The sequence below is a fragment of the Glycine soja genome, chromosome 12, assembly GCF_004193775.1.
Source record: "Glycine soja cultivar W05 chromosome 12, ASM419377v2, whole genome shotgun sequence".
Classification (NCBI taxonomy): Eukaryota; Viridiplantae; Streptophyta; class Magnoliopsida; order Fabales; family Fabaceae; genus Glycine; species Glycine soja.
This window is the reverse complement of record NC_041013.1, coordinates 36908455-36934245: the sequence shown is the minus strand read 5'-3', so window position 1 is coordinate 36934245 and position 25791 is coordinate 36908455. Positions and strand designations below refer to the sequence as shown.

The window sequence follows — 25791 nt, the reverse complement described above, 5'->3', positions numbered from 1 at the left end:
GATCTTTTAGTTAACTTTTATACAATTTATAATTTTAAAAAAATCAAATTATATAGAAAAGTCAAAAGAAAATATTCAAGATAATTTTTATGTAATTTTTAGATTTAAATATATTTTTAATCTCTATAATATATTAGTTTTTTTAGTCTTTCTAACATTTTTTTAATTGTTGTCCCAGTAATATTTTTTTTGTTTTATCCTTATCCTTGAAATTAGTCACTAAGTGTGACAGAATGTCATGTCAGCAACTATATTATATCTGGTGTTATGCTAGAAACTCACTTGACATCTCTTGTGAACCATAAGTCGGATCCCACTTTAAAATAAGAAAGAAAAAAAAGCATAAAAGTGTAAAACTCATCAAAAACTAATAAATTTCAATAAAAATGTGTTATAAAGAAAGAGTAAGAAAAGAAAGAATTTTGCTAGCATTCATATTATATATAATATAATGTCACATTCAGTGTCATTTTTTTAATATTTAATTAATGAAATTGTATCTCTTTACAACATTTATTTCCATCAAGCATCATCAACTTTGAGGTAGCGGTCTAGTGGTACATAAAGTCAAATAATTATAGTTCAATTTTGCCTTGTGAAATAAAAAAATAACTCATTAAAATAAATAAATTTAAAACTGAAGTTTCACTTCAATAAAATTTTGAAACTTGAATTAACACAAATTTTGTTTATTAATTTAGTATATGATATACTTTGATACTAAAAAGGTAAAACAATAAAATATAATTTATTGTTAAGAATGATTTAAAATATAAAGCAAATCTTTGATGATAAAAATAACAAATAAAAATTATCTTAAGTGATATTTGTGAGTTCCAAGCTATAGATCACAAACTAATAAAATTTATGTTTGACACATTTAATAATTAAACCTAGATTTTGTTTGAGCTTGTAAGTTTAGGTAAACAAATATAGTTGGATAAGCATTCAATGAATCAAACTAAAATAATTCACAAATAACTCAACTCTAAATTGCATTGCTTCAATAGTAATACATGCATCTTTAAACAAACTGCATTGATTCATAAAAATTCTTTTAACTAAAATGTTTTTATTAAGAGAGTTAGATGCAATTATTGATTAAATAAACATTCAGGTTGTCCATTAAATAGAAAAAAAATATAAGTGTTCTTGATGTATATGCAATACTTTATTTGAGAGTTAAATTAAAATGAAAGAAATAGCAACATTGATATTAAGGTCAGAAAGTTCTAACATATTATATTAGTCAAAATTCACAATAATTTTAAACTCGCCAGATAAAAATTAAAACCTACCTTTTTAGTAAGTCGTACGTGAATTTTAACCAATAATTGAAAAAAACACTAAATTGGATAATGTATTTTGGAAAGAGTAATAAAAAAATCTGTTGCATAACATATGCATATAATACCGATCACAAAATACGCAACCTTCTTACATTAGCAAGTGAGATAAAAGGTTTAATCCCCAAGATGATGCCACGATCCAACCCAAGCTTTAATGGTTTGAGAAGATATCTGCAAACCACAAAGCCGTGAGAGAAAGTGACGGTTTAATTCCCAAGATTACACTAGCATCAGGTAACGACTACTCAAATGGAAAGAGAGAAAAAAAAAAGACCTTGTGACTGCCCCTCAAATCTCAATTGACCTGCAACAATTTAATTCCCTTGCGCCGAGTACATCAAACAAACCGCACTGACAAAACTTGCGGATGAACTCAAGCGCTTCTGAAATAGTAGTATGTTTCATTCCCAACTCGCAAAGAATAATCAACCTTTCTTTTTGAGAAAAAAATTGTTTTGCAAAATAATACAAGGGTACAAAGCAATCACATATTTACCACATCAAACTATATATTTAACAATTAACACGGTAAGGTATCGAATATGATCCCAAAAAGGGGGAAAATATAGCAAAAAATAGGATTAATAACATAGCTTTCAGCATCAAACATCAGCTAAAAGAATTCAAAGTGCCTAACCTTTTTATCAGAGTAATTATTTTCTGCAGATTCACCAGAAGAATTCTGTACTCAGGTTGGTTGATCAAGAATCCCTGTTCCAACCCCTATAATGGCTTAACTTGATGCATTCCGCTGGGATGGTGCAGCCTCCAAGGTAGGAACAAGATACTTGATCACCAGACAAAACCTCAACAGCAGTACGGAAGTACCTACTTACATACTGTCTTGTACCAGATTGCAACTCACTGCAAGATGTGAAAATCTGACAACTGCATACAATGCAGAGAAGAGAGAAGCTCCACAAAATATAAGAACAAGATGTGCTTTTGTAAAAAGCGGGCACAACGACCCACCATTGTCGCATATGTAAATAATCAATAATGGCAATTCACCGGCCACTTCATGTTCAAATGTCAAAACCCGGCATGGCAAACTGAGTTGCAAAAGCTTCAACCCGTGCCCGGAGCTCAACGACGTCTCTATTGCTCTCAAGTCCCTTCAATGTTGTCTTCTGCAATTTCCCATGCTCCCTCTGCAGTATGCTTGCAATTTGTGCAGCTCTAATGAGAAATTCAGCCATTGTCTCAAAATGAGCTTCCAGACATCCTCTTGACGTCATGGCAGGGGTACCTGAGTAACAAATACAGCATAAAAATCTGCCTCGTGAGAAAGTACAGCCAATAAAATATTCCTTCCAAGCATGCAAAGCAGAAAAGATAATAAACTATTACTCACCTACTCTTACACCTCCAGGAATTATAGTTCCATTGTCGCCAAAAATAGCAATTTTATTCAAAGTAATATGACATGTTTCACAGACCTTCTCATAAAATTTACCTACAAGCACAAAACAAAATGAAGCTAGTGTTAGAGACTGTTACCATATGCAAAAAAAAAAAATCATTATTTGTTCAGCTTGAACAATAGGATTCAAGCATAAACTCGAAGCAAAAGTCTACCAGACAACCAGAACACCAACAATGTTCTACTGAAAATGAATATTCAGTAGTGAAGTGCCTAAAAGTGTTCAAAAAATAATAATAAAGATGACAATGCTAAGGTGTTTTACTAACATTTAAGAAAAGATATCCAGAACAAATGTATCGTGAAGTTTCAAGTTTCACCTACTGAGGAGAAATATAATGGGACTCACTTAAGTTGGTTTCAACACGTGAGAAAAACACCAGTGGAGGTACTTTTATGAAAAGTGGATCAAAATGTAAGATAATTCAATTAAAAAAGGGTAGGGAGCACCAACAAATATATTGAGAAATACCATGGGAAAAAAGGCATTGTATCAATTACCCAAAATTTGTTTGTTTTTTTTAGAGCCTAATGGTGTTGCTCAATCCATGTAGCAAACTTCTTCTGATGAGATAAGAATTGGTCATTATAATTGACTTTATATTAAATTCATATTTCATTGGCCACCTTGTCTCAATGAAGCACCTGCCCTGGTACACAGCAGGAAACACCTCGGACTTTTTGGGGGCAAGCCCATTCAGGAAGCCACTACTTTCTATAAAAATCCGTATACCCATCTTGATATGCAAATGTGAAGACATAAAATGTCAAAGAATCTAAAGGTTTAGACTTACAAAACAATGCAATGTGCAGCCAACATGCAAACTAGTTGAGTCTAATGGACACACAGACATTAAACAGATAAAAAAAAGAAGCAATTAGCAATATATCATTAAAATATGGCATGCTCATGATATACCTGTCAATCCCAGGGGCCTTAAATCCCAAAGTATTAGATGGTTGTCTGTACCCCCAGTTACTAGACGGCATTTTCTTCTCAGTAAAGCACATGCTAAAGCTTGAGCATTCTTCTTCACCTGCTGCATGTATGCCTTATACTCAGGAGTAGCAACTTGTTTTAAAGCTATAGCAAGCGCAGCAATGTGGTTATTGTGTGGCCCCCCTTGCATTGATGGAAAAACAGCAAAATTTATCTTTTCTTCAAAGTCATATTGATCACTTTCATGTCCCTGACTTAGAAGTATCCCTCTCTTCCTTGGCTTTGTACCCTTTCGATAAAAAATTATGCCTCCCCTTGGACCTCGAAGACTCTTGTGAGTTGTCGAAGTAACAATGTCACAATAATCAAAAGGATTCACACACTCCTGCAAAGACAACACCACCATACTATTAAAGAAAATAATGAGCATTTCTTCAAAATTGAAGACTAATTGATTATTGGATATTTTCCCAAGAGACAATAGTGGACTAATCCAGCCTGGTCTATAAATTCCAGACTATGGCCTTACATTTTAGTTTAAAAGTGCCAAAAGACACAATAGCATCCCTTGTCAAAAACTAAATAGAATTTTCAGTCCATGGTCCAAATCTCATATAAATCATAAAGGGACTCTGACTTCAATTCAAATTATAATCTCACTAAGATTTCTGTATTGGTGTAACTTAAAAGAAGAAAAATCAAAATACAATCAAATCAAATCTTAAGCAGAATCCCAAATAGCCATTCCAGGTATTAAAAGATAAAAAATAAAAAAAAGCTAAGAGAGTTGTGACAAAAAAGTCCAAAACCAGCATTCTATGTCTTGTTCAGACAGTATAACAAAGTAAGAGAGCAATGACGGCAAGAACATCAAAGATGGGGTTTTCACCACTTTCACAAAATGAGCAACCATTGGAGGACAACAACGAACTTCTGTAGCTTACGGATAAATGGCAAAAGAATGATGTAAAATAAATGGAAACGAAAAACTGGCAACAGACATGACATAAGTAACTCATAAAAGTAATGTAATCCCGACGACCCATCAACAAACACGAACTGTAACTAAATTTTCACAAGCAACTATGAACAACAACATAATATGTATAAAAAGTAAAGGTTTTGTAAAAAGTAGGAGGAGGAATATATTTCACACCTTGGCTGCAATTATGCCACTAATCTGTGCCATGTCACACAACAACACAGCTCCACACTTATCCGCAATGTGCCTAAACCTCGCATAATCCCACTCTCGAGGGTAGGAGCTCCCACCACAAATAAGTATCTTGGGGCGAAAATCAAGCGCCCTTTCCTCAAGCTTATCGTAATCAATATAACCCGTTTGAGGGTTCACCTTGTAGGGCAAGCTCTCAAAGAAAATGGAAGCCCCAGAAACTTTCTTCCCATTGGGAGTATAGTAACCGTGACTAGTGTTCCCTCCAGAAGGAGTATCCAACCCCATGATACGATCACCGGGCAGCAACAACCCCGTGTAAACAGCAAAATTAGCAGATGTGCACGAATATGGCTGCACGTTCACTCCCCAACACTTGGGGTCGAGACCGAACGCGTTCAAAGCACGTTCGCAACAGAGCGTTTCGATTTCGTCGATGTACTGGTTCCCGCCGTAGTAGCGCGCACCGGGCATTCCCTCAGAGTACTTGTTCGTCAAGTGGCTTCCCAACGCTTCCATCACGGCTCTGCACACGAAATTCTCGGAGGCTATGAGTTCAATCCCGCGAAATTGACGTTTCTTCTCTTTTTCCATTATCTCGTGGACGTCGGGGTCCGCGATGGAGAGGGGTTGGCAACCCCACGCGCGCACCGCTGCCTTACGCGCGTCGAGATCGGGCTCGACGGAAACCCTCTTGGCGGCGGAGGAGGAGGATGAGGAGTCGCAATCTCTTCGCCTCTTGAGGCACATTGAGTGGCCTAGAATGCGAAACTCCTCGACTTCTTTGTCCTCATCGTCGTCCGATTCAACATCTAAGTTGCCATTCTCCGTCTGCGGTTCCATGAGCTGCAGCGGCACCGGCGGGTCGGAGCGAGGAGGCGGCGAAGCGTGGGAGGAAGAAAATCCGAGGGACAAGTTAGACTGAGGGTGAGAGAGGTCCATGGAAGAAAAAGAAGAAGAAGATACTGAAACGATTCGATAGGTTAATTGATTAATCCTTACGAACGACAACGACGAAGACAAAGGGAGTAGTAGTAGCGGTAGTGGAATAGGGATTGTAAGGTGAAGGAAGAAGAGAAGGTCATTGAGATTGTGAAAACCCTAACCCTAATTTGGAATTGGGAATTGAGAAGAATGAAATGGGCGTGGTTTTGACGGAGGAAGGGGATGCACCTGGACGCTGCTGCTTTGGTTGTGAATGAGAAATCCTCTACTCCCCATTCTGTGTTGTCTCTTTTATTTATTTTAAAAATCTTTGGAAATCACAATCATATTCTTTAAACTAACCATATTTACAAGATTCTTCCCTAATTATTTCAAATTTTCAATCAATCCAGCCAACTTGATTGATGGAATTATAATTTCTTTTTTAATAACAACTCTTAAGTAATTGCTTATTAATGTACATTCTTTCTTTAGAATTCCTCGTGGAAATTAATTAAAATGTTATTATATGATTATATTCTCATTAAATATATGTATAAAAAATATATCCTCATTCAATATATATTATCACCCAATTAAAAATTATTATATATATTATATAAGATTTATAATATGTTGATTTATATATGTACAAATATTTTAATTGATTGATAATATAATTTTTATATTTATATTGCATAAAAATAAATTCTTAAATTTACCTTTCTTTTTTCTTATTCATTTACAATCATCCTTGTCCAACCAACATTGTCGCTAGGTATAATCTCTCTTATACCCCTAAGATAGAACAAAGCACACTCAAATTAAAATTAATATAAATGTTCATACAAAATAATATGACATTTTTTTAAAAATATAATAATACAACTTGTTAAATATATTAAATTGAGTATAATAAAACATCCAAGTGTGTGGATCTACTCACCTGAAATTATTACATCAAAGAATTATTCCAACTTAACTAGAGGCTTCTATTCTAAGTCGGGGTATGCAAATACACTATCTAATCGAACAAAACTTTGTTACTCATAATAATTTTATTTGAATTGAGTTTAGTAGAAGATACTATAGCAAACATTAATGCACCAAATCACATGGCAAGTAAACAAAGGTTTTGTAAGGAAAGTTGTTATTCTCACTTTTGCTAGTCTCACTCTTAGGTGTTTTAAATTTTTGCTATTTCAAAAATATCCTTTTCATGAAAACATAATTTATTTAACAAAATACATGTTTCCATTGTTTAAGAGGAAAATGCCCAAAAATACACAAGGGGCGTACACGGTTGAGCCATTCAACTTCTCTACTCCTCGGATTAGACCTTGTAGGTATAGAGTCTCCAAAGTAAGGTTTTCACACGTGGGGGAATCTTTACTCTCCAAATCAAATTCCAGTCACCTTCAATTTTACAATCCTCATACTGCAAAGTTTTTTGCATAATCAAGTTGTATGCACTTTTGATAGAAAATCTACCATCTTTAGCTGCAACCCAAATTAATTTATCTTCTTCCAAATATGGATACACAGGGGTTCTAAAAATCGCTTGAGCATCATAATCATCGAGATTTTTATCAACCAATCTTGTATTTCAGCAACCTTGACTGGAATCATAAAGATCCACCACCATCAGATTTTCCAACCCTTCAAGCATAGGTGACCCAACATAAGCAACCCTCTCTTTCCTTACCCAATATGTTTTGTATCATAATTAATTAAAGAATAATTTAAAAACTATATTTTTACAATTAATAACAATTTTTTTCAAATAAAAAAATGAAAACACATTTTCTATTTTCGTCAAGTAACAAAATGTAAAAAATATACAACAAAAATATGTTTCCATTATATAACATAAACAATGGAAATACATTTTTATTGTGTATTTTTTTGCATCACTCTTACTCAACATAAACATATTTTCATTATGCAAAGAAGGATATTTTGGAAATAATTTTTAAAGCACATGGAGGTGTAAATAGAAAGTAAATAGCAAAAGTTGAAGTGAGAATAACAACTCCTTTTCTCTTGTGCTAGTCAGCCAAGGCCGACCAGTTAGGTGAGGCCTTATAGTAGGCAAAGATCCATTCTACCATGGCAATTGCTATTCTTATCCCACAAATTGCTACTCTCACCGTCATATGGTTACATTTTTTTTTAATATTCCAAAATACCAGTCCAACGAAAATATGAATTTGGTGGGTAACTAATACAATGAATTCATATTTTTGTTATTTATATTTTTTAATTCACTCTTATATAACATAAACACATTTTTTATTTGTTAATGTTTGTGAAAAAATATTGTAATAAATTATAGACATTAGTTATTTGTTTAAACTAATAAAATTAATGATGATATAAGTTATCCTTTTTTAAATTAAAATTAAAATAATTAATATATAACTTACCTTTTTTAATACTAATAAGTATCATATAAATTTTTTTAAAATTAAAATTGAATTAGTGATAATAAAATTTACCATTTATAAAGGTAGTCGAATTAATTATGATATTAATGTGTATCATAATTAATTTGATTACAGTAAAAAAGATAATTTGTGTCATCATTAATTTAAAGGTTAATTAGAAAGATAATTTATATCACAACGAATTCTAGTACTATTAAAAAAAGATAACATTTGATATCATTATGATAATTGGTATAATAATTAATTAATTATTATTTAAATGATGAATTATATCATAATTAAATAATATATATATATATATATATATATATATATATATATATATCCATTTTACATCTAAACTTGTATACACAACAAAATTATGAATTTGTAACCTATCTAAACTTAGATACATATTAGAATCGTGATTATATTATCTATCTAGGTTTAGATACAAAGAAAAATTACAATTTTGTTAGATCTAAAAGTTAAAAATAAAAAATAAGGTGTGGGAAAAAACAAGAGAGGGGAAGGATGAGAGAAAGAGAAGAGGGGTGTAGGAAAATAACAAGGGGCAATAGTGTTTTTTTGTTACAAATGGTGGTGAGAATAGCAATTCCCTTCCACCAATAACTTGACCCAACACTGTGCCGAGATTGAAGAATGCACCGGTCATTTTTTCTTTTACACCTCAGAGTGGAAAATCAAAAACACCCTTACGTATGACCTATACAAATTGTCAATGTGTATGACTCATAAATTGTTAAAAATATGTTTTACGAAATACTTTAAAATTAATGACTCATGCATATCTCGAACATGTAACTTTCATGTTATTAGCATAACATTTTAATCAATTGAGCTAATAAATCAATTATGGTATAAAATAATTAATGTCACTATATACAATATTAAATTTTTAATGTATATTTAATACATATATACGTTTATATAATAAATTTTGTAATTATTTTTGATTTAATAATTAATTTATTTATATATATAAGTTTACATAACATAATTATATTCTTAACACTCATTCAACGATGTGATGCACAAGCTTATGGTGAACTTAAGTTTATTAAACCTATAATTTTTATTTAAAATTTATATACTTAAAAAAGTATATTATTAGATCAACATTAATTATTTTATAATATAATTGACTTATTAATTTAGTTAGTTAGAATGTCATAATGCGAAAATCATAAATTCAAGATTTGCATGCATCATTAATTTTAAATTATTTCATAAACATATTTTTAATAATTGGTATGAGTATACATAAAGATAATGTTAGAATTATAAAAAAAAAATATTGAGTGTAAAAGAAAAAATGACTGTTAGAAAATCCCTCAAATGCCTCTAGCAGTATAGTACATGTACCTAAGCCCGACACAAATTGAACCGTTACAAATGTAGATATAAAAAAAAATCACCTTTGCATTTTATCTCACTCGAAAAATAAAGATAATAATAATAATAAAAAAAAGTCTCCAATGCTATAAATATGACTACGTTTACGTATCAATACACAATAAACTTAATTTACTTTGTAAAGACTAGAAAACTAGTTAATTAACTTACTAAAATCATTATTTACTTGTAAACTTACTACTTCTACTATAAGTTGAAACTATCATTTTATCTAATGCATATTTAGTAGATTTAATGCATTTTGCGTGAAGAAGATAATTCAATTGCAAAATAACCTTTTTTCTATATCATGAAATTGATTGGACGAAATAGAATATTAACTCCACTTGAACATTCTCTCGCAGCCAAGTATGCAAATCCCTTGTTAGTGATTGCCATTGTTCTTCATTATTATAATTTTTTTCTAATAAAATAAAAAACTGAGATCATGCATCAAATTTCAGGTCCACCATGCAAGCAACACCAAAAATTAATTTATTTTAATCATGAACTATTTGGAACATGTCTTAGAGTAAGTGGACATGTACGAGTCTACTACATTCGTATTTTCATGTCCGTGGTTTCACGTATGCGAACGCGAGGGCCACTAAACTTGTGGGCCCCACATTCAGCGGTTTTTATGGTTGAAATCAAGTTCCGACTCCAGCGTCTCTAGCGGCGCACGTGTATTTTGTGGCTCTTCACACGCTTGAGTTTTTCCCTTTTTGTCTTTTTATTTATTTAAAATGTGTTTGGTTTGTATTTTTATTTTCTGTTTTTATTTTTTAAAAACTGTTTTCATTTCTAAAAGATTAAAATTGAAAATAGGTTTAGTTTGACTTCTTGTTTTCTGTTTTCAGAAAATAAAAACACTGAAAATTTATAATATATTGACTTTTTGTTTTTTTTTTGTATTTTTAAATTTGTTTAAAATTATATTTCTTGTCATCGCATCTTCATTTTATCCAAAATGAAGTTCTTGTTTTGAACTGAAAACATTGAAAGTGTTTTCATTTTATTTTAAAAAATTTAACCAAATACATTTTCATCATAATTTTTTATTTTCAATGAAAATGAAAACAGTTAAACCAAACCCATTTTCATTTTATTCAAAATGAAGTTCTTATTTTAAACTGAAAACACTAAAAATGAAATTTTATTATTTTAATTTTCTGATTGTTTCCTGTTTTCATTGTTTTAAAAAATTTAACTAAATACTTTTTCATCATCATTTTTTATTTTCAATGAAAATGATAGGGTCAAACCAAACACCTCCTTATTTGTTTCCTTTTTAATTTTCTATCCGAAAGAGCAACGTTCTGGTACTTACCACATCACCGTAACCTTGTGCATCAGATCGTTGAACGAGTGCCACGCAATCCAACCTCGTCGAATGTCGTAGCGCATTCACGAAGCCTGACGTAATAATAGCGAAAGAGGGGAAGTACGAGTTGATTTAGGTTTATAATATTTGGATTCCCAGGTTTACCCTTACTTTTTATGTGGGCCATACAAGCTGCATTTTCAATGGAAAAACCGGGAAGTCATCACAAACCTAACTATGTAGGGGCGAGGGAGTATATGTATTCTAAGGCTATGATAAAGTTTGGGAAAGGGAGAAAAGGGAGAAGGATGTGTTGTTTTCATGTTGAATAAAAAATGGTTAAACTATTGCTTGCTTCATATACTTATTTTCTTTTTAAGTTTTACTTCCTATGCTTAAAAACTACCTTTTAGTCCTAGAAAGTAGACACACAATTAATTATTGTGTGTTTTGCTGATACTTTTTATCCATCTCTCACCTTTTCAATGACAATTTAGAACATATATTAATTTGTATAATTATACTCTTTTTTTATTTTTATTTGAAATAATTCCTTAATGTCTTTCTATTCGTTCTCTAAAATAATTAAAATAATCAAAAGATAACTTGTTTATTAATTTTTTTTATTAGAGGTTAGTGAAAAGAAAGATTTTCTTTTTTTTATTCGATTTTAGAATTAAAAAATTTTGCAAAACATTTTAAATTGTATAATAAATTATCACTTAAAAACTGTGGAAGAAGTGATAGAGGTTAAGTGATGAGGTTCATCAAAGAGTTGAAGCTATTCCGCACACTTGAATATACATACATACTCAACCCACGGCTACGTATAGCTACACCAAATTGGATTATCATGTGCTAGGCGTGAGGAACAAATTTTCACATAGTAACATTGGTTAGGATTGTAGGATACATGCATGATCCAGAAATCAAATATTGTGTTTCCAGAGGGAATTCGTGGTCACAAGCAATAGGAATTTGCCCACCTTTAAGGGTAAATCCTGTGCTAAAAATAATAACAGCATTTAAAAACTCATGATTAAGGAATTAAAACAGAAATTACTTAATGAAAAGGCAAAGCATTTAATAGCTTGAAGAATTCCAAAAGCATGTATTTCCTCACAATTATTAGAGATTCAAATTCCAATTCCAAGTTCATACAATTGGGGACCCAAAATGACTGGAAAACAAAACTATCTCAATTTTCTTATGTTTGGCAAATTGTGTTTTCTGTTTTATTACAATTTTGGTTACTTTAGGTTAATACTTCAAAGCAATTCTTATCTCTTCCCCACTGACACTGTCCTTTGTTATTTCATTAGTGACAAATCCCATCATTGAGAAATTAATTTCCAAGTTGACTCTGTTTTGATTTCTTACAGATAATAACATGCAGTTAAGGTTAGCAACATATCACTAGTTACTTCCAAGAAGGACAATGAAAAATTCTTTTCATTCTCAGGTGATATTTCGATATATTGAGATGCAAAGGTCAGAGCACTTGTAATGTTTTATCCATTTCTTATGATTGTTATTGTTTAAACTTTTACACTGAATGTCTGCCCCTAATATTTGGTTTTTAATTTTTACTTTTGTAAGTGTTATATTACATTTTATAATACTGAGATAAACTGCACTGATGTACATGTGTTTTATTAATCATATTCATTCAATCATTGAAACTGATAAAATAGCATGAAAAGAAGAAATAGATACTTTTAGTTGATTTTGTTTTTTTAAATCATGTGCTTAATCTTCGTGCTTTTAATATAGATTTCCAAGATATATGTGACCAATACCATTACACCTATGAAGAAGTATCAGCTGCCCCATGAAAACTCTTCCCTCAAGTTTGGTAAGTACTTAATTTAAATGATGTGTTATAAATTTGTTCGTGCAATTGAGATCATTATGTACCGTTGTATTGCTAATAGTACATTTACCATTTGCCAATTCCTATCCTGTTTTGTAGTTTGGTGATATTTTCTCAAATCATCAAGCGGGTTCAAAATATGATAAAAAAAAAAGTACATTTATCATTTTACTGTTTTAATATTTTAAACATTTGTTAACTTTTTTCTTATAACTGCAACTTTTATATAAAGTTTTAAAATTTATTTAGGCTACTCGGTGCTTATTATTACTTATATTTATTTTATTATGAACTAAAAAAAAAATCAAATTGGGCGCGTGTTAATCAAAATATGCTAATTAATTAATTAGTTTCACTCTTCATTGAAGATGGGCTATTATTTCAATTATTATATTTACTACATTAGGTTTTTTAATTAATTTAGCAAATTAAACACGCGCCTACCAAATAATCAAACCTTGAATTATCGTATCTTTTTTTTCTTAAAGAAATTCTCGTATCTTCTAATATAATTATTTGATAATAATAGTATAGGATTCAAATAAGAGCTGCAAGCACATGTCTCTGAAAAAAAATAAAAATAAAAAAGCACACCGCATTTGAATATCGCCTATTGGTGTTGGTATATGTTACATTAATAAAGCCTTCTTTATGAATAACACAAGGGGGAAAGAGTAAATTATAGGCGTAAAAGAATAGGTAATGAAGATCGTGTAGGAAAATTTACAAAAACTCACACCTTACCAACTCAGGTATATCCTTTGACAATTCACTATATGTTCACTTACAAAACCCTTCGTTTTTTTTATATATATATCCGATGCACGCATGATGTATATTCTGATTGATTTTAGACTGGAGTTTGTAAATGGAATTACCTTTGAACCCAAGCAAAGAATACGCTACTTCAGAACTAATTAACCATTCAACAAAATATCTATATACGGTTTCAATAATGCATATAAAATATCGCGACCTTTAAAAACGTAAAATCGAAATCAATAAACAGCAAAAATGTGGTAATGTAAAATTACAAATCAAGATATTCGCTACTTGTTCCTTTCATTTGATACCTAGCCTTGTTTAAAAGGCATGAACCTTTTTAATATAACCACAAACACGCACAATAATTTTTTATGTAACTATTTAAGATAAAACAAAGTAGATCAAGTTAAAGGAACTTATATATTATTAATAAGCACTTTTATTATTTATTTATATTTCAATTTATTTGTTTTAGCGGGTATGTTTCTTACATATACATGTAAGAAAAGTAACCTAACCCTGCAGCTTTATCATGAATGGTTTTTTCTTTCTTTCTTTCTTTAAAGTTGAACATTAATCCATACTTACTCAAAAGGCATATAGACCATGATTTGTTCCAAGCACCCTTATCTCTGTAGCATTGTTTCAATTATTATGTGAGATGGTCACATGGGTTCATGCTGATAAGACCTTTACATATGAGAATGAATATCGATTTGATCAATTTGTTACTTGCTAGTTAGCGCAAAGCTAGCGATAAAATTGAATTGTGATTCAATCATTTTTTTGAATTGAATCCTTTGTCAACTTTATTTGATTGTTTTTTACACGCTGCATCGCCGTTTGATCGTTTTCTACCGACCATATACCAAAGAACTCAGGAGAAAGGAAAACATGAATTATAAAGGATGTGTTTGATTTGTATTTTTATTTTTTGTTTTTATTTTTTGAAAACTGTTTTTATTTTTAAAAAATTAAAATTTTAAAAATATGTTTGGTTTGATTTTTTTTTTATGTTTTCATGAAATAAAAATACTGAAAATTTATGATATAATGACTTCTTGTCTTTTTGTATTTTTAGATTTGCTTAAAATTACATTCATTGTCACCTTAATTTCATTTTACCTAAAATAAGATTTTTGTTCTCAACTGAAAACACTGAATATTTTCATTTTCTGATTGTTTTCTATTTTCATTTTCACTGAAAATATTTTCAGAAATCCAACCAAACACATTTTCATCACAATTTTCTGTTTTTAATGAAAATGAAAATAGAAAAAAACAAAACCAAACACCCCAAATATAAACATCGATTACACATGAAGGCAAACCTTTAGTAGTACACAATGTGAAATATAAGTATTTGATATTGACTAATTACAATATGAGACATATTTTGCGTGTTAAGCATAATAATAAACTATAAACTGTTGAGTATTTAATTATTAGAAAACACAAATTCTTCTTAATCAAGCGTTGGAATTTTGGGCTTGAGAAAAGGAAATATACCTGCCAATAATAAAGAAAAGAAAGAAAAAACGGATTCTCCAATCCAATGCGTATAAAAACGACGAATCAATCAATAATAGAAGAAAAGAATAGAAACAGAACTTGGAGTAAAAGTAAATGTGATTCTAAGTTAAAAGGAAAAATGGAAAATAAAAATGTCAAATCGATAAGGTAGTAGATAGAGATGGGCCCCGGAGCGGTAATGTGGTCAAAAATGGTAGGGACGGGGGCATTAATGTAAAAAACAACAAAAAAGGAGAGTGCCGTTGCGATGGCTATGGTGACGTGGCTAATACCCTCCCTAATCCTCTTTGATTAAAGTGTTAAACAAGAACACTCCAAATAAACCCATTCCATTATAAACCCAAACACGCCCTTCACATTGCCATTTCTGAGGAACACACACTCTCTCTCTAAAAAAACTCAAAAATAAAACGAAGCTCTCGAAACTGAGTCCACTCGTCGCGACGTTGCCTTTTTGAATCGTTTCGAATTTCACTTTTTCGTTTCCCTTCGTTGTTTGTATATATATCACCAATCACCGGTCACCGTTCATCGATCATCGATCATCGATCGTCGATTATTATTGTTATTGTTATTATTTTGGTGGTTGCGATTCTATTGTGTTCTGTGTGTGTGGTTTGTACTGTACGACGTCGTTGGAGCGATTTCATCGCCGTCGCGCTGGTACGGAGAGGTTGTTTGCTACGTTGCGGTGTTGTTGAAGGATGGCGGCCGGAGTGGAGTTGCCGGAGGGGAGAAGCGGCGGTGGCGGCGGAATTGTGATGGAGTTTCCGGCCGGTGATGAGGAATCGTTCTCGTCGCCAACGAGGTTGCCGAAGAGGCTCCGGCGACGGCTTCGTGACGCGGAGTGCAAGTCTCCGAGCACGGTGGAGGAAATCGAAGCGAAACTCCACAACGCTGATCTTCGCAGACAGGTGTCCCTACGATTTTCCGTTCTAAAACAGTGTGTTTGTTTGGTTGGTGAGAAAGTTTATGGTCTTCAAATTGATTGATTATAGAAACGCTTTTCACTTTTTTCCGCTTGGTTTGTTTATTTTTTTGCCCCTTGCTTCGAATTAACCACGTGTATTTAGTTATTATTAATTAATTAATTAATTTGTGTTAAACCTGATGTTCTGGAAGAAAAACAAGTGCTTATGGAAAGAATTTATGTGGTTCCTTTGCTACTTCTCTATTGGTTAATTATTGTGGTGAATCTATTTCTTCGTTTTCTTGCTTGCTTTATCTTCAAGGTTGTTTCTATGTTAGGTGGGATAGGAGAGGCTTCTTCCTCTTTTCTATTCCAATTATGATTTGCACTCTTTGGTGATGGTGCTTTTTTCAAATTTCATATGGTTCTCTTTTTCTGAAAACTTGTTTTTGTTAGTATTAGTACTATGTATGAATTATAAACTTTTTAACCTTTGTTCTTACTGTTGGTTGGAATCCTAATATGTAACAACATATTATGGTTTCTGCATTCGCGAATAGTGCTCTTCTGGCCTTCCTTTTAATTCGCAGTTGGCCCATGCACATAGTTACAGTTTCTTCTCTATTACGTCCTATTCTATTCTCTGTTTCTTTTTCCTCCTTTCCTACCTGTCTAAATGTTCTTATTTTATTTTATTTTATTTTTTCCTTGCTTCTGATCAGAGATTCAATATTGATAGTCGATAAGATCCTTTATGGTGCTCTCTACTTATCGCTCCTCTCTTCCATGCAGAAATACTATGAGAAACTCTCAAACAAGGCACGTGCTAAGCCAAGAAGCCCCTCAAGGTGTTCATCTCAGGAGGAAGATCTTGGTCAGAGACTAGAAGCAAAACTGCAGGCTGCTGAACAGAAGAGGTGGGTTTTCCCAAGGTTTTGAATACTTTGGTTTTCCCAAGGCTGTCTTGTAATGTTGTTTTTGTATGCTCATGTACAATTACTGTTGTTGTTGCCAACGGCCAGTGTGTTTTTATTGTTTCATTCAGTAAAACCACTTGGCTTAAAAATTTAATTTTCACGATCATTTATGAGCTATTAAAAGCAACATTTGGAGTAATTTGCTCTTGTGAATTTTAAGTTTAAACTGTGAGAGGTAGCATTTTTCTGTATTTTTTAAAAAATTTCAGGATCTTCTCTCCCTAGTTTCTAGAAAAAGCACTTTAACTGATTTTTTTTTGGCTTTTCTTTTCTAAAAAAAACTCATCCAAATATCCTCTTTTGGATATATATTTTAATAAAAAGACTTGTTTCTATGAAAAATCTTATACAAATGGACCTAATTTCAATCACAAAATGGTTATTTTGGTGTCTTTGTTGGAATTGGATTGCCAGTCCTAGTTGCTTTTGTTGTTTTTTATGAATTAGTTTATTTGGAAATATTAAGTAGTTCATTTACTTATCAAGCCTGTATAGCTGTATTATTTATATTATATCCTTATATTGGGGAACTTTGTATAATTTATAAATTTGATTATAATATAGTTAAACATCTTGATCTTTCTTTCTGATATTTTGACTGTTTCATCTGTCCCATCTCCTTCTCTACAATCTTATTTCTGGAATTTAATGGTCATTTTGATTGATAAATAAGAATCTAATTAAAAAATATTTATCTTGTGTTCAGAAAAAGTTAAATATTTAACATAATCTCATCTAACACCTAATTCTTATGCATTAGCTGTTCCATTGATAATTGAAAGTTTGTTTCTTAATTCTGAAAGAAGGCTTCCACCCTTTAACTATTTAACATGATTTTAGCAACTGGCCCCTAATGATTTCTTTTCAATTTATTTGACGTGCTTTATTAACTGTACATAATTTACTGCCTTTCTGACAGGTTGAGCATCTTGACTAAGGCCCAGATGCGTTTAGCAAGACTGGATGAATTGCGTCAAGCAGCAAAAACTGGAGTTGAAATGCGCTATGAGAATGAACGCATGAGGCTTGGAACAAAAGTTGAATCGCGTGTTCAGCAGGCAGAGGCTAATAGGATGCTTATTCTCAAGGCTCTCAGGCAAAGAAGGGCTTCTCATAGAGAAAGGTCGTCTCAGACATTGATGAGAAGGATGGCTCGAGAAAACAAATATAAAGAGTGTGTACGTGCTGCAATTCACCAAAAACGAACTGCTGCTGAAACGAAACGACTTGGGTTGCTGGAAGCTGAGAAGAATAGGGCACATGCTCGAGTCTCGCAGGTGATACATGTGGCAAAGTCTGTATCTCACCAGCGTGAGATTGAAAGAAGGAAAAAGAAGGATGAGTTGGAAGATCGATTGCAGAGGGTATGGTGTTAGCTTGAAGCTGTTTTTTTTTTGGGGGGGGGGGGGGGGGGGGGGAGGAGTTCTGGTGGCCCTTAATGGCACTTGTTTATAACTCTCTGAATTTATATTGGTTAGGCAAGACGACAAAGAGCTGAATATCTCAGGCAGAGGGGAAGATTGCGTGGCTATGCCCAAGAGAATCGGAATTGGATGCCAAAGCAAGCAGAATATCTTTCCAGAAATCTAGCAAGGTTTATTTGCATTTAAATATTGATATATATTTGTTAGGTCATGTAGAAAGCTTTGCTAATTTCATTGCTTTACTCAGTTGTTATTTTGAACTGGAGGTGGAGGTCTAAACTAAGCTATAAATTTAGTATTTGAAGTTTTGTTCCTCTGTCATACACGCCTTAAAACTGAAATACAATGGATGTATTAGAATTGTTTTTTGCTAGATATTACTATAAAAAGGAATTCTCCTCTTACTTTATTTTGTTCTTGAAGGTGCTGGAGGCGGTTCCTAAGGCAAAAGAGAACAACATTTACCTTGACAAAAGCATATGATGTTCTGGGGATCAATGAGAAATCTGTCAAGTCAATGCCGTTTGAACAGCTTGCCCTTCTGATTGAATCGGTTTCTACTCTTCAGACTGTGAAAACTTTACTTGACCGGTTTGAGAGCCGCCTTAAAGTGTCTACAGCAGTGGCTCCTGCCAAGAATTTGTCTAGCTTGGATAACATTGATCACCTTCTTAAACGGGTTGCCTCCCCCAAGAAAAGGGCTACTCCCAGGAGTTCTGTGAGAAGCAGGCAGTCAAAGAAAGTAGATTCAATCAGGGAGTCAAACAATAGCTTAGCTAGGTTATCAAGGTATCCTGTGAGAGTTGTTCTTTGTGCTTATATGATATTGGGTCATCCAGATGCTGTTTTCAGTGGAATGGGTGAATGTGAGATTACTCTAGCCAAATCTGCACAAGAGTTTGTCCAAATGTTTGAGCTGTTGGTAAAGATTATACTAGATGGGCCAATACGAAGTTCTGATGAAGAGTCTGTCTCAGCATCCATGAAGTGTTGTACTTTCAGATCTCAGCTTGCTGCTTTTGATAAAGCTTGGTGCTCATACTTGAATTGTTTTGTGGTATGGAAGGTTAAGGATGCTCGATTACTGGAGGAAGATTTGGTTAGAGCAGCTTGCCAGCTTGAAGCTTCTATGATTCAAACCTGCAAGTTAACTCCAGAAGGAGCTGGTGGTAAGCTTAGTCATGATATGAAAGCTATTCAGCGTCAGGTAATTTTTCACATCAATAGCTGAGTTTTCTTCATGAACGATAACCGTTGTTGATGAGCATTTTTTATAATATCATGGAACATTAATGACTTAAAAAAAACTCTGGCATATTGAAGATTTTCATATATGTACGAATTCTTCTTCTTTTATTTATTGGGTAAATTTTTCACTTGTTTCCTCTTCTTAAACAATGTTTCATGCTCATTGACTTAAGACTATAACTACATTCAAACTTACAGTTATAGGTGTTTCCACCCTTGACTGCTTTCTTATTGTTGCAGCAAAGTGTGCTTTGGCCTTATTTTCTTTTTGCATTTAATGCAGGTCTCTGAGGATCAAAAACTTTTGAGAGAAAAGGTGCAGCACCTGAGTGGAGATGCTGGAATTGAGCGTATGGAATCTGCATTATCTGAAACAAGATCTAGATACTTTGTAGTGAAGGATGACGGAAGTCCAGTGAGGTCTCCAATGATTCCATCTATGCCCACAAGCCCAACTTCGCTTTCTACTGCTGCCAGCTCAAGTGAAAGAAATATTTCTAATGAGAGTAATCATAGGTCAAGCCGAGTAGTTCGCTCCCTCTTTAAGGAAACAAATACTTCCCCTGGAGAGTCTAGCTTCTCTGAACCCAGAACCAGTTCAGATAGTCAGCTTGGCACATCCTCTGAGAAGTTGCTAGCAGAGAATGAGGTTCTCGTAAATGAATTTCTTCACAAGCATCACCATAGTGTAGCTGATGGCTTTGATGTCTCTAATCACGTTCAAAACAGCGTTGAGGTTAGTTCATATTTGTATAAATGTTAGCATTGAATTAATGGCTGATTTTGGATGAAGCTTTTGTTTAAGGCTCTTTCTCTGGCCTTTGATGTTGATCTGCTCATGTTATCCCACCAACTATGAAATGTATGCCTAATCTAGAATCTTTTGGAATTATTTCCAATATTAGTATACAAAGCAGTATATAATTTTAAATTTACTGACAGCTGGTGACATGCTATTTTTAGTTCTGACTTCTGATTCACCCATCTTTTTATGTTGCAGGGGAAAATAAAGCAGACAATCGAGAAGGCCTTTTGGGATGGTATCATGGAATCTGTGGAGGGGGACCAGCCCAACTATGACTGGATTGTTCAACTTATGGGGGAGGTTAGGGATGAAATTTGTGAGATGGCTCCAAAAAGCTGGAAGGAGGATATTTTTGCTGCCATCGATTTAGAAATTCTTTCACAGGTAGTTACTATATTCTCTTCTTGTAACCTGTGATGGCTATTAGATGCATCATTGGCATATGCATGAGCATGACAATATTTTCTCCTCTAACATCTTCTGCATACTTGAAGGTGCTGAAATCAGGTAACCTGGGCATTGATTACCTTGCAAAAATTCTCGACTTTTCACTCGTCAGTTTGCAGAAGCTCTCAGCTCCAGCGAATGAGGAGATGATGAAGGCCGCACACAAGAAATTATTTCATGAATTGAGTGAAATATGTCAATCAAGGGATGAGTCAAACCATTCATGTGTTGTAGCCTTGGTGAAGGGCTTGCAATTTGTCTTTGGACAGATTCAGGTCTGTTTGCTTACCTTTCCTTCATTGTGCTCTTAATTTTATCTGTAATTAAAATTTACTTGATCATTACAATAATGGTGTTTGTTTTTTCCTTTTGCTTATTAATTATGAATTATGGATGCTTCTCTGGAAGCACTTAAGTACAACTGCCTTCAACTGTAATTAAATTTTACTTGATCAATATGTTCATGGTTTTTCCTTTTGCTTTATTTATTACAAATTATGGATGCTTGAGTACCACTGCTCTCAATTTTAGTTGTTAGTTAGGTGTAATGCATTGAATAGCTTGAGATGTTTTGTGATTGGTTAGCCATGAAATTAAGCACAATCTTTCTGTCTGTATTACTTTGTCTGTGCTTTGTTGTAGATCTTTTTGTGATCTGTAAGCACAAAACCTTATTTTGAGGATACTTTCCATTAAACATGCCACATTTGGATCTTGTTGTGGACTTTATTTAGAAGATAGTGCTTCTGCTTGGACATTTTCTAGCCTGTAAATGTCTGTCTTACTTTGTTTTTATATTTTGTGACATGTAAAATTCTTATGACAGATTCTTAAGAAAGAGATAAGCAAAGCACGAATAAGATTAATGGAGTCTTTGGTGAAGGGGTCTGCTGGTCTGGACTACCTTAGGAATGCCTTTGCTAACAAATATGGATCTCCATCTGATGCCAATACCTCTCTGCCTTCAACACTGAGATGGATTTCATCTGTTTGGAATTGCAAAGGTCAGGAATGGGAAGAGCATGTGAGTTCCTCATCAGGATTGGCTTCTAATTCATCCCAAGAATGGCTTCCTACAACTACTCTCAGAACTGGGGGAAGTATTCTGCTCAAAACAACTGGCAGTCCGATGGCCTTTTCTCCTGATGGCGCAAATGCTAAAGGTTCCAAGTTGAAAAACTTTAATTCCCTATTCTTCAATTTTCTTTAAAGAAGACTGTTTCATCTATTTAAGCAAACACTTTAATACCTACTTGTATGTTTTTTGATCAGGTGATCAGCTGCCAGAATGCAGGGGAGAACAACTTGATCTAGGTGTGAGGCTTGGTTTGCTGAAATTAGTAAGTGGAACATCTGGTTTGACACAAGATGATCTCCCAGAAACTTTATCCCTTAACTTCTCGAGGCTGAGGTCTGTTCAGGCTCAAATTCAGAAGATTATTGTGATTTCTACAAGGTAAAATAGCATCTTAATTGAATAATTTATGCTGGTGATGGTACTGTATCAATCATGTATAAATCGCTATTTTACTAATATTATCTCTATTTTGGGAATGGCAGCATTCTTATTCACCGTCAGGTTCTCTTGAGTGAAAAGGCAGTAGCTAGCCCTGCAGATATGGAAAACTTAGTGTCTAAGTGTGCAGCACAACTATTGGATCTCCTAGACCGTGTTGAAGATGCTGATATTGAAGACATTGTAGAAGTGATCTGCAATTTGCCCACAGTTGACGGTGAAGATACAGGGAAACTTGAGTCAAGGAAGGTAGTTGCTGCTAGGATGCTAGGAAAGAGCTTACAAGCTGGGGATGCTGTTTTCGAGAGGGTGTATAATGCTGTCTATTCAGCTTTGCGCGGTGTTGTGCTTGGTGGAAGTGGGATCCATGGGAGGAAATTAGCAGAAATGGCTCTCATGAAAGTTGGGGCTGGTATTCTGACTGATAAGGTAGTGGAAATTGCTGGTGTTTTGATTTTGGCAGCCACTATTTCAGTTAGTGTTCATGGGCCTTGGTATAAACACTTGACTGATAACATGTGATATTTGGTGGTAAGTGCATGCATAATAATATAATAAAAAAGACACATTTGTACATAGGAGCGTGTAAAATTGTAAGCTGTGTATCTTAGGTTTGTAGAGAAGTGACATTATTTGTAGAATTCTTTTGATGTAACAAACAGAAATGTATATAGGTATCTAAACTTTTTAACATTGAATTGCTAATGTATGATTGGATCTTGAACTTTTCATTTTGAATCTTATTATCAGTAGTTCAAAATATTTTCTGCACAAGTTTCAGATGGTCGGCAGTAACGTGAAATTATAATCATTTTTAAATTTTGCAATTTGACTATTTTTCCCTGTTGTGTATAAACTGTAAAACTTGCGATAACCTTTAATCATTTTATGAAGTTAACTACCATTTCTCATACTTCAATTATTATATGTTAATTATTACTTGGCAATATTTCATAAGACAAAGTAGAAATAGTGACACACAACACCATACTCTATTATTTATCCCTTCGATAGGGATGTACGAAAAAATCGAATTGGTTTCGAATCGTTTTTAATCAGTTCTAATTGTCAAATTGATAATCAGTTCTAATAGTCAAATTGATATAAAAAATTGGTTCAAAATGAGCTGGTTTTAGAAAATCTGTTTTAAATCAGTTTTAAATTGGTTCTAAAAAATAAATTGGTTCTGAATTATTTTTTCAAATAAAACTAATTTGATTTAGGTAAAAATCAATTTGGTTAACCGGAATCGATTTTATAAAAATAATTGGATTAATTGAATTGCTTTTGTAAACAGTGTAATTATTTTTTTCAAACCAATTTGATTCAATTTCAGTTTGGTTAGGTTTGAACTTAACCATTTTGTTTTTTGCACACTCCTGTCCTTGGATGCTTCATCACATTGAACACAAGGCATTCTTGTTGCTAAATTTATTCTTTTTTTAAAACTTTTACACCATAATTAAAACTTTTGACTCTCCAATAAGATATCAAAATATTCTCATAAACTTCATTCTTTTAGGTCAGCTATAAAACTAAAATAAAAAATAAATCCTATGCACAACACAAAATCCTATATTTCTTTTGTATTATATTAATTACATAAAAATGAATTTGATTTCTAATTGAATATGTTTGTTGTTTTGAGAACCACTTGAATCATTACTAAAGTACTTGATTCAATGTTTTATACGAGATTTAGTTCTTCTTAAAGTTCTTTGCATCTTCCCTAAAGAATATAATCTATGACTATAAAAATCAAACTCTAGTCTTCTCTCATTACCAACTAAACTATATGCATTGGTTGTTACATTCGTCCTTGATAATTATCAATTGTATTTATTTTGTAATTTCATCAAAAAAAAATATCAAGATAACTAAAATAAAGGTAAACTAGATTTTGATATAAAGTGTCCTATAGAAGACCTTGACTTTTCGATAAACAGAGAGAAAACAGAGAAGAAAAAGGAGGAGAACAAAGATGATTCTATTGATATGAAAAATTAGTTAGAGGTAGTTACAATCCAGGTATTTATAGACCTCTATACAATATAACTAACTGATCCTATTGACTAACACGAAATGGGTGTTGTTAGCAAAGGCTAATAGCCCTCACAGTAGATATTCATTACAAAATGGGTGTTATTAGCAAAGGTTAACAACCCTTACAGACAAAATATAAAACTGTTTTCACATTTATACATTGACATATACTAATACTCCCCCTTAAACTCAAGGGGGAAAGTTCTCATTGAAAACACTCTTTACATTGAGTTTGCCTCTCATAGCCTTAAATCTTGATGCATACAAGGGTTTAGTTAGAATATCAGTCCATTGATCCAAAGCTGGAATATGAACAATTGAGAGTTGTTTGGCCAAAATCTTCTTTTTCACAAAAAACACATCAATCTCCATATGTTTTGTTCGACTGTGAAAAATTGGATTGTGAGCAATAGAAACAACACTTTGATTATCACAAAATTACAAGAGTAGTGAAAGAAACTTGTAACTCTATCAGTAGAGTATAAATCCAAGTCAATTCAGTGGAAGTTTGAGCAATGTTGCGATATTCAGCTTCAGTACTAGACCTGGCAGTAACCTTTTGTTTGCGAGACCACCAAGACACTAAGTTTGGACCAAGAAAAATGGAAGTCCCTGAGGTGGAGCGCCTGTCATCCACATTAGATGCCCAATCAACATCACAAAATGCTCGAATAGCCAAGAGATTTTTAACAGAAGCAGGCTGCAAGAGCAGACCATGAAACAGAGTACCTTTAAGATATCTCAGAATCCTTTTCACCATTGTTCAGTGAGAATCCAAAGGAGCAATCATAAATTGGTAAACCTTATTGACATCAAAATTGATTTCAGGTCTAGTGAGAATAACATATTGTAATGCACCAACTACAGACCTATAGAGAGAAGGATCATGAAAAACATGAACACCATGTTTAGACAACTTGTAGTTAGAAACCATGGGAGAAGAAATTGAATGAGCTTCAACCATGTGAGTTTTGTGAAGAAAATCTTGAATGTATTTACTCTGGGTCATTAAGATAGCAATGTTGGACAAATATTTGATTTCCAAACCCAATAAGTAATCTAGATGACCAAGTTGTTTAAGAGAAAAAGCAGTATTTAATTTGTTGTGAGCTGCTGAATCAGAGTGGCTGAGTTAGCTGTGAGAATTATATCATCCACATATACCAACAGATAAACAACATCCATTTGATGCTGATAGATAAATAAGGAAGAATCACTCTTGCTACCAACACAACCAAACTGTAACAGAGTAGACTTGAGTCTGTCAAACCATT

General features: G+C 33.0%; 2 protein-coding genes across 3 annotated transcripts; one reads left to right on the top strand and one right to left on the bottom strand.

The window, feature by feature from the left end:
• Positions 1–1334: 1334 nt before the first annotated feature.
• Positions 1335–6113, bottom strand: LOC114379425 (serine hydroxymethyltransferase 7-like). Of its 2 annotated transcripts, XR_003659482.1 has the most exons (6): positions 4869–6113; positions 3692–4097; positions 2704–2805; positions 1987–2598; positions 1624–1732; positions 1335–1520 (listed from the first exon to the last, which is right to left on the bottom strand). XR_003659482.1 is itself a non-coding variant. In XM_028338076.1 (4 exons), exons 1-4 carry the CDS (start codon positions 5826–5828, stop codon positions 2375–2377), a joined length of 1692 nt encoding a protein of 563 aa, XP_028193877.1. In that variant the 5' UTR covers positions 5829–6113; the 3' UTR covers positions 1769–2374. The 2 variants fall into 2 exon arrangements, 1 of the variants encoding a protein (XP_028193877.1); XM_028338076.1 differs by lacking the exons at positions 1335–1520; positions 1624–1732 and having other exon boundaries at positions 1769–2598.
• Positions 6114–15492: 9379 nt separating this feature from the next.
• On the top strand, positions 15493–23212 carry LOC114380151. Its single transcript, XM_028339097.1, has 11 exons — positions 15493–16061; positions 16850–16974; positions 17954–18398; positions 18513–18628; positions 18882–19665; positions 19990–20442; positions 20707–20895; positions 21006–21233; positions 21785–22121; positions 22231–22414; positions 22519–23212. Exons 1-11 carry the CDS (start codon positions 15852–15854, stop codon positions 22994–22996), a joined length of 3549 nt encoding a protein of 1182 aa, XP_028194898.1. The 5' UTR covers positions 15493–15851; the 3' UTR covers positions 22997–23212.
• Positions 23213–25791: the final 2579 nt, after the last annotated feature.

What these genes read in the sequence shown, in the direction of transcription:
- LOC114379425 (XM_028338076.1), bottom strand. Translation starts at nt 5,828, where the DNA reads ATGGACCTCTCTCACCCTCAGTCTAACTTGTCCCTCGGATTTTCTTCC. An exon ending in GTGGCATAATTGCAGCCAAG is followed by an intron (nt 4,098 to 4,868) that starts GTGTGAAATATA and finishes TTGTCTTTGCAG; the next exon opens with GAGTGTGTGAATCCTTTTGA. An exon ending in TCCTGGAGGTGTAAGAGTAG is followed by an intron (nt 2,599 to 2,703) that starts GTGAGTAATAGT and finishes TTTGTTACTCAG; the next exon opens with GTACCCCTGCCATGACGTCA.
- LOC114380151 (XM_028339097.1), top strand. Translation starts at nt 15,852, where the DNA reads ATGGCGGCCGGAGTGGAGTTGCCGGAGGGGAGAAGCGGCGGTGGCGGC. An exon ending in CAGGCTGCTGAACAGAAGAG is followed by an intron (nt 16,975 to 17,953) that starts GTGGGTTTTCCC and finishes CCTTTCTGACAG; the next exon opens with GTTGAGCATCTTGACTAAGG. An exon ending in ACGTTCAAAACAGCGTTGAG is followed by an intron (nt 20,443 to 20,706) that starts GTTAGTTCATAT and finishes TTTATGTTGCAG; the next exon opens with GGGAAAATAAAGCAGACAAT.